At 51.7% G+C, this 7,558-nt stretch overlaps 6 protein-coding genes across 6 annotated transcripts in view, besides 8 other annotated features; all 6 read right to left on the reverse strand.

The window, feature by feature from the left end:
* Nucleotides 1-29: a microsatellite.
* A 656-nt stretch (nt 30-685) lies between these two features.
* Nucleotides 686-727: a microsatellite.
* Nucleotides 728-1,092: 365 nt separating this feature from the next.
* Tco025E_07783 (tetratricopeptide repeat domain 39B) lies at nt 1,093-2,817 on the reverse strand (the record flags this gene model as incomplete). Its single annotated transcript, XM_029374642.1, has 1 exon — nt 1,093-2,817. The coding sequence occupies one exon, from the start codon at nt 2,815-2,817 to the stop codon at nt 1,093-1,095; it is 1,725 nt and encodes a 574-aa protein (XP_029225240.1).
* Nucleotides 2,818-2,926: 109 nt separating this feature from the next.
* Nucleotides 2,927-2,957: a microsatellite.
* A 74-nt stretch (nt 2,958-3,031) lies between these two features.
* Nucleotides 3,032-3,054: a microsatellite.
* A 464-nt stretch (nt 3,055-3,518) lies between these two features.
* Nucleotides 3,519-4,871, reverse strand: Tco025E_07784 (uncharacterized protein; the record flags this gene model as incomplete). Its single annotated transcript, XM_029374643.1, has 1 exon — nt 3,519-4,871. The coding sequence occupies one exon, from the start codon at nt 4,869-4,871 to the stop codon at nt 3,519-3,521; it is 1,353 nt and encodes a 450-aa protein (XP_029225241.1).
* A 98-nt stretch (nt 4,872-4,969) lies between these two features.
* Nucleotides 4,970-5,013: a sequence feature (A-rich).
* A 121-nt stretch (nt 5,014-5,134) lies between these two features.
* Nucleotides 5,135-5,614, reverse strand: Tco025E_07785 (uncharacterized protein; the record flags this gene model as incomplete). The annotated part of the gene is made up of 1 exon (XM_029374644.1): nt 5,135-5,614. One exon carries the CDS (start codon nt 5,612-5,614, stop codon nt 5,135-5,137), a length of 480 nt encoding a protein of 159 aa, XP_029225242.1.
* Nucleotides 5,615-5,930: 316 nt separating this feature from the next.
* On the reverse strand, nt 5,931-6,605 carry Tco025E_07786 (putative vacuolar ATP synthase; the record flags this gene model as incomplete). The annotated part of the gene is made up of 1 exon (XM_029374645.1): nt 5,931-6,605. The coding sequence occupies one exon, from the start codon at nt 6,603-6,605 to the stop codon at nt 5,931-5,933; it is 675 nt and encodes a 224-aa protein (XP_029225243.1).
* Nucleotides 6,606-6,621: 16 nt separating this feature from the next.
* Nucleotides 6,622-6,649: a microsatellite.
* A 69-nt stretch (nt 6,650-6,718) lies between these two features.
* Nucleotides 6,719-6,749: a sequence feature (A-rich).
* Nucleotides 6,750-6,887: 138 nt separating this feature from the next.
* Nucleotides 6,888-6,930: a sequence feature (A-rich).
* A 41-nt stretch (nt 6,931-6,971) lies between these two features.
* Nucleotides 6,972-7,532, reverse strand: Tco025E_07787 (ribosomal protein L15; the record flags this gene model as incomplete). The annotated part of the gene is made up of 1 exon (XM_029374646.1): nt 6,972-7,532. One exon carries the CDS (start codon nt 7,530-7,532, stop codon nt 6,972-6,974), a length of 561 nt encoding a protein of 186 aa, XP_029225244.1.
* Nucleotides 7,532-7,558, reverse strand: part of Tco025E_07788 (large subunit ribosomal protein L15e) — a gene marked incomplete at both ends in the record, with an annotated part of 471 nt that continues 444 nt past the window's right edge. Inside the window, one exon of the mRNA XM_029374647.1 lies at nt 7,532-7,558. This exon is cut by the window's right edge and continues 444 nt beyond it. Within this exon, the coding sequence (XP_029225245.1) occupies nt 7,532-7,558 (27 nt within the window).

The following is a 7,558-nucleotide window of genomic DNA, read 5'->3' on the forward strand; positions in this document are numbered from 1 at the left end:
TATATATATATATATATATATATATATATGTATTTCATTCATTTATGTAAGGATTCAATCGTAACAACTACTGTAACTCCACCACCCCACCAGAGCAAATTAGCGGCATTCACAAATCTCCAGTCTACCCCCTTCATTACGCGCAGCATCACGTGAAATTATTCTTTTGCCGTTCACGCAAGTAGAGAATATGCGGCAGGTAGAAGCCCTTGACCATTCCTCCTCTCGAGTGGAGGTCAGAACCAACAGATGATCACAGCCTCTTCCAGTATACCTGGTATTCTTCACCTAAAGAAGACGCATCCCGCACTCGCACACACCAGTTGGCCACGTAATTCCCTCAATCTAGTTCTGCAAACCGGGACCTCACTGTCAAATGACAAAGCAGCAGCCTTTCGTGAGGCCCGCCACCGCCGCATTCCCGTCTCCGCCGAGTGTATCAGTAGTAGTATCAGTAGGGGCTGTGGAGTGGGATGGCAAACAAGAGAAAAAAAAAAGAAACAACTTCACTCGCTGCCTTCCGACGCCGTGCCGTTAGAAGCAGGTTAGTTTATTGGTACGTAAGCATGGAATTTTAACGAGCCAATCATTTATTTAGCCTCATCCGGTCACATTGTTTTTTTTCCCCCACAGATTTATACAAATTTATATAAATATCAACGTCTATAAATGGGGAAAGAAAAAAACACCCACGCACACACGCACATGCACACACACAGAGACACACTCGCTTTGTTCATAAAAGCATCGATTGTGTGGTAGCCACACAAGCCAAAAGAGAAGTATAATCCGCATTTTAGAAGAAGATTTGGGCAAAAGGCCGAGCCGCCTCCGGTAACACAATTTGCCTCCTACCGTTTTTATATATATATATTTCCTTCGTTGTGCATTGGTTTCCCAGTTTAGTGGTCGTTCCCACCTCTTACAGATCCAGCAACAATCCCCAGACTGACACCCTTGTACAGCTCGCCTGCGCTTCTCCGCAGTAGTCTCCGCTTCCACACACACCCTTTCTTCGCCGCTTCTCTCTCGCCTTGTCTCGTACGTGTATCATCGTCTACCCAACTCATATACAACTCAAATTGTTGGGTCCTAATACAGCTTTCGCTTCTCATCCATTGTGCGTTTCAGCTGTTTCAGAGCAATGCTGTACCGGTTCGCCAAGGTTTCGTTGCCGTCTCCCCTGAGCGACTGCCCCTTTGTGAAGAGGGCCTTTGCCCTCTCAAAATTTCCGCGACGGTACTCCAACTCGCCTGTTTCATAGTAGGCGTATGGCAAGACCATCGAGTCACTTGGCACACGCTTTTCATTTGCAAATATTTTACTCATGTCCTCTAAGGCCGCATCAACACGGTCGCACCCCTTGTGGATGACTCCCACAAACAGGGTAAACATATTCTCTGCCTCGGGGCCACTCAAATCTTTTCCCGTCGTCACTCGCCGCAGCTCCTGCAGGACACGCTCCGCCTGTTCAACCTTCATATGCGCAAGATCGCGATTGATGTAGAGCATGTATACGCCGCAAAGCGGTAGTAAACGGGGGTTTGCTAGCACGCGGGACGCAAACTTCGGAGAGTTGGCGTCATTCTTTGACCTGGGGTTATACATGGACCCGACCTTTTTCAACCATTGCAGTGCCTGCGCATCCTCTCCCAGCATAACAAAGCAAGCAGCAAGTGACAAAACCACTTGTCCCGTGTACGCAAAGCTCTCCTTCGTTTTGGCGAGGTGGCTAAGCACCGCCGCGTAGCATTCCTTCGCCTCTGCGAAGCGAAGATCCATAAAAAGTGTGTCGGCATGTAAATAACGGATCAAAATTGGCACCATTCCGGCCCTTTCAGCATTTGCTTCGGCCCGCTGAATAGCAGCCAAAGCCTCCGCCGTCTCACCACGTTTCCTGTGATAAAAGTTGGAGTAGCCGTTGAAATATGTGTTTTGCTCGTATTTTTGATTCATTACATCCAAGATACGCTTAGCTTTGGCAAGCGTCTCCTCTACGCGGCCAATACCAGTTGGAAGGAAAAGGTACAACGTACACAAGACCAGCGCCGCAAACGGAGCACGCACCCCGTTGCTCTCAAACACCTCCGTCAGGTACTGCTCGCCAAGCTCCCTGTCGGAGATAAAGCCAATCACGTTAAGCAGCCGCATCAAATTGGCCGGTACGAGGGCGAGAAACGCGTAAAACGTTCCGGTGCCGTACTTCACGCACATCTTCAGTTCGTCAGGAATTTGATTGGTTTTGTCCGCCGCAACAACATTAATTAATTTATGATAAATGCCCCATGTTCGGCGCAAATTAATGCCACCCTTTAAGTAGGAATTCATCATCAGCTGGCACACAGAACGCATCAACAAGGCATCCGCATAAATCACTTCACACTCCAACTTCCAAACATCGACGAAGGCTTGGCCAGCCTTTTCGGCCGCCTTTCTACGATCATTAAAGCTTTTTTTGCAACTTTTACGCTCTGCCTTGCTAGGCAGGCTCATGGACGCCCCAGGCCCATCCAGCTCATCCATTTCGTCGTCAAAGTCAAACATCGGCTCTGTATACTTTGCGGTTGAAGCCAACGAATCTGCCACCTTAAACAAACCAAGAATCACCTCCCTGCTCTCATTCGTGGAGTTCATGAGTGTTTGAACAAGATACTTGTTGGCATACTCAAGGGCGTAACGTGGGTGAAATTCCTTGTAGGGGGCAAGGATTTTCTCCGCCTCGGAGTATTGGTTGTTCCACACCATGTTAACCGCATCCTCAATGCGATGATGAAAACTCGTGCCCTCGTTACTCAGTGGCGTCGTCTCTGTTGACATGGCTTCCTTCATTTTTTAAGTATTGCCACTTTTTCTTTTTGTTGGTGTTTGTTTTCTTCTGCGTGTTGGCCTCGCCTTGCCTTCCCCCCCTTTTTCGCGTCTTTTTGGTTTTATTTGCCTCTTTTTTTGTTTGTTTGTTTCCGTTACTTGCTCTCGTCCCCCTCCTCCAAACCCTTCTCCTAGCGGCAAAGGGAGAAACCACAGAGAAAGCATGAAAAAAACAAATAAATAAATAAAAAGCTCGCGTCGCGCCCTTCGTCCACACGCCTCCCCCCTCCCCACGCACACGCAGAATGCAAAAGGCATTCCTCCCGTGCAATATTTACGTCTGTTTATGTACATCTCGATGAAACAGAACGGTCACTTGGAATTTGAAAAAGAACCCGTCCAAACCACGCCTTCCCCCACTTCCTGCTTTTTGTAACACTACAATGAGCCGAGCAACCGTTTTCCCCCTTCTCTCCCTTACTTTTTTTTCCCCTTTTCCTTTTTTTTTTTGGTTCCGTTCGTCTGTATACTTTATTTGCCTGATCGCATATATATATTTTTTTACTCTTCTCGGGCTTGCCGCTAGCGTCCTTTGCTGGATTCAGATAAAATGACACGATGAATCCGTCCCACGCCCAAACCATCTTTTTTTTTGTATTATTGCTGCTGCGGTATTCACGGAATGCAGTTACTGTCTTCTCCCGCTCCCCTAACTACTTGATGGCTCTCCTCTGCCCCCGCGGCGTGGCAAGCGTGAGCGACTTCAGTTTGCTTTTTTCAAGGAACAAATCAGCGTAGCGCATACGCTGCTCCTCCACATACTCTATCGCTTTAATGCGTTGGTTTTCCTCCTCGTATGCAGCATCTGAAGTAACCTGATCCAATTCCTCAATGGCGTCCTGGCACTCCTCGGACAATGCCTGGGCCTTACATCTAAGCGCGACAATGACAGCCTCCTTCTCACCTCCAACCAGTTCAAGCAAGCTGATGTACCTCGACAGCCTATCCCTCTCGGTGGCGAAAAGATTGTAGATGGCTGGATGGCACCGTTCCTGCGTGGGATTGATTTTGTCGGCATCGTACATATCCTCCTCGTTAGCAAGCGTCATCAATTCACCTTTAGACGCCCAGCTCCTTGACAGTGCCGCATCCACAGCACGTGTGAAGTGATTGTTCTTGAGGGCCGTTTCAATGCATTCCAGACGATGCTCCAGCTGCTCAATGCGGTAGTTCTGCGTCTTGATGACACGTTCTTGTCGCTGGCGAGTATCCGCCACCGTGCCATGAATCTCACTCTTTAGTTCCGCAACGCCCTCTTGAGACGTAAGGAGAAGGGTGGACTCCCGGGCGGCCAGGGCCTTCTGCAATCTGGCGTCAACGTCGTCGTGCTCTGCGATCAGGGCCTGCAGTGTCTCCTTCTCACACTTTAAATCCCGATCGGTAACGCGGATGTCATTATTCAAGGCATCAATTTCATCCAGTACCGCCTGACGCTGTTGTGAGATACTTGCCATCTCAACCAAGGACAGTTCCTTTTTCTTGACGAGAAGTTCCCCTGTCCTGATTTCCTTTGCAATGAGTGCCTTTCTCGACTCCAATTCTTGCAGCGTCACCTCCGTGTCGTTTTGCAGCACGAGTGGCTTGCTTCCGTTTGCGTGGTTCCCAGGCTTTGCCGTCACACCGGTGGTGTGCTCGAGCTGCGTGGTGTTTTCCCGCACCTTGGCGCAGCTCTTTCCCTCCGCCTTGATGCGGCGGTTGAGCTCCCTCACCTCATGCCTCAGTGCCTGGTTGCGGTCCGAAAGGGCCTTGGACGCCACCTCAAACTGCGTCAGCACGCTCCCGACGTGTTCGATGGGGATGGAACGCACGTCCTTCCGCGGCTTGGCCCCGCAGTACTCAAGGACGGGAAAGACGGCGTAGAGGCCGTCCGTCGCCAGCGCGTCGGGCGTCAGGCACAGCCCCTGCTCCAGCTCTGCCTTGCGCTGTCGCAGGTCCTCCAGCTCCTTTTGACGGAGGGCCACGGCGAACTCCAGCTCCTTCCTTCGCCCAACCCTGTTGGGTCGCATCGTGACGCTTCAGTGAATGACGGAAACTACGCCGCCCGCCGATGCAGACGGGACCAAAATGTAAGCGGCAAAGAGAGACCACAAAAAGGCGAGGCAGCAAAGAAGAAGAAAAAGAATGAACAAGAAAAATAAAAATAAAAGATGGAAATTCAGACCCCACGGTACAGGGCGTTCCATCAGGACGCAGCTCTGCCCTCAACACCAACTTCGCCCCCGCAACACCAAGTGGAGCTCAAAAGACAACACTAACACCGACGATCGACTCACACGCGCTTAGAAACATTCACCAGCACAACCTTGTTGTTTCGCAGCACAACCGTTTCTTTTATCTTGACGTTAAACGCGGCGAATTTTGCGTGAGACGCAAGTGTTCCATCCCTTTCGAACGTCGCGTACCCTTGAGAATCGTAGCCGTCCACATTGAAGTACCGCCGCACCGCCGGATCCCCATAGTGCACGGACGACTGAGGTGAGACGCCGCTGGTAACGCCGTCGGCCCGGTCGTATTGCCTAAGCGCGGGGTCGAGCGAGTGCTGCACCTGCCTCCAGCGGTTGTAGTTTCGACCGTGGTGGACAAACCGCACATTGTCGCGGAGGAACACAGTCACGTTGTCTTTCCCGTACACAACCCCCATCCACGTGTTGTACACCACGTCGTCCGCCAAGTAGTTGAGCGCGGCCTCAACGTTTCCCTCGCCTAGCAGGTCCATGTAGCGCGTCACGACAAGCTGCGAAGTCGCCATCCCACCTCCAGCACAAACCGTCCCCCCCTGCCCACGCTGCCGCCGCCTAAAGCCTTTCACGGAGGGAAGAGAAAAATAAATAAATAATAAAACTTGGGCACTGCGCAGCACACCACGATCGAAGAGATGCAACAAGGCGAAGCAAAACAACAAAAACAAAAACACTAGTTATATAAATATGTATGCCATACTTTTTTTTTGCGCATTTCATTCTCCATTTTCCTCTCCTTATCTAGTCCTCTCATCCCTTTGCCTCCTTCGATCTTCTATTCCGGCTGCGGCCTGCATAACAGGCGCCACCGCGCTTCCTGCCGGCCTACACCATCACCGCCTTTTGGGACATCAAGATTCCTACAATCACGGCAAAGATCCCCAGGGCAGAGGCAAAGATCTCAATCACCAGGACCTTCACAAAGAGGGAACTGCTATGTGCGTCCGCAATAGCGCAGCTGCTCCCGACCACCCCAACCGCAACACCACACGACATGTTCCCTATCCCCACCGCCAGCCCCGCAGCAAAGAGAGTAAAGCCAGCCGCAGCAGCTTTATAAGAGTACTTTCCAGCTTCATCAATTGCATTGGCGCGTGCCTCGAGTTTGCCCATCATGATAATCGACAAGATAACACCATAGATAGCCACGGCCTCACAAAAAATAATTGAGATTAGATTCTTGCTGCGTATCTCCGGCGCGCGGATAGCTGCCCCGCTGATGGAGGCTGCCGTCGTCAAGATTCCCCAGGCGGCGCCAATGATGGAGAGGGCGATGCCGATGCCCACCCCCACTGACCCCCACGCGTAAGGCGAAATTCCTGACAGCACATCCCAGAGGGCAGAAAAGGGCGGAAACACCGTGCCGCAGAGGGCAGGAACGACACCGAAAACGACAACCAGAAATATGAGGATGTAACGAACAAGACCCCAGATGACGTCAAGCGCCTCGTCGGGCGGCAAGCGCAAGGGTTGTGGCAACACCTCAGGTTCAACAGGCATTGAATACCCCTCCTCCAAGAACAAAATAATAATAATAATAATAAACAGCTACCTGCTACAGGAGTCTTCCACCCACGGAGAGCCAAATTAGGAGGACCACACACGCACATAGGAAGAAAAAAAAAGAAGAAGAAGAAAAAAAAAGGTGCCTTCAACAGAACTTGGCCTTGGGCACAAACATCAGACCACACTGTATGAGGAGTAAAACCAAAGCCGCACGAAACGCATGCGAGACAAGGAGAAAAAAAAGTAAATAAAATGTTTCTGTTACTCCTTGAGTTTAAAAAAAAACAAAGAGAAAAACAAAACACAAAATAAAATAAAATAGAGTGGCGTAAGAAGACACACAGGAAACCAAAAGCGACGCTAACGCTTGCGCAGGAACACCATGCGGTTGTTGCGGCGCCATGCGGCACGGACGGACGGGCGTAGCTTCGAGGCCTTGTGGCCCTTGTGGCGGAGGCCGCGGTGCTTGCGGCCGGCCGACGTGAGGCCGCGCTGCTCCCGGTGCTTGTGCACTGCGTTCACGATCCAGTTGATGCGTGGGTCGCGGCGGATCGTGCGGTGCATCGGGTCCACCGCCACCACCTCGTACCAGAGGAAGGTGGAGTCGGCGTTCACCCAGTACGAGTTCAGCACGCGGAGGTTGCCGTACCTCCTGCCCAGCCGCTGCTCCGCGATGGCGCGGTTGTTCTTGTTGAGCTTCACCCCCAACACGCCGCTCGTTTTGGGCTTGCCGTATGTGATGCCCTTGTGCACCGGGCGCTTGCGCCCGCCACGGCGCACGCGCACGCGAAACACCGAGTACCCCTGCTTCGTCTTGTAGCCAAGCATGCGGGCCTTCTCCGGGCGCGTCGGCCGGCGCAGGCGAACAACGGTGTGCTGGTGGCGGAACTCCCACGCGCGCACGCGCTGAATGAAGCGCATCACATCGGAAGACTTCTTCTTCCACA

The sequence above is a fragment of the Trypanosoma conorhini genome, assembly GCF_003719485.1.
Source record: "Trypanosoma conorhini strain 025E chromosome Unknown Tco_14.4_contig_00633, whole genome shotgun sequence".
NCBI lineage: Eukaryota > Euglenozoa > Kinetoplastea > Trypanosomatida > Trypanosomatidae > Trypanosoma > Trypanosoma conorhini.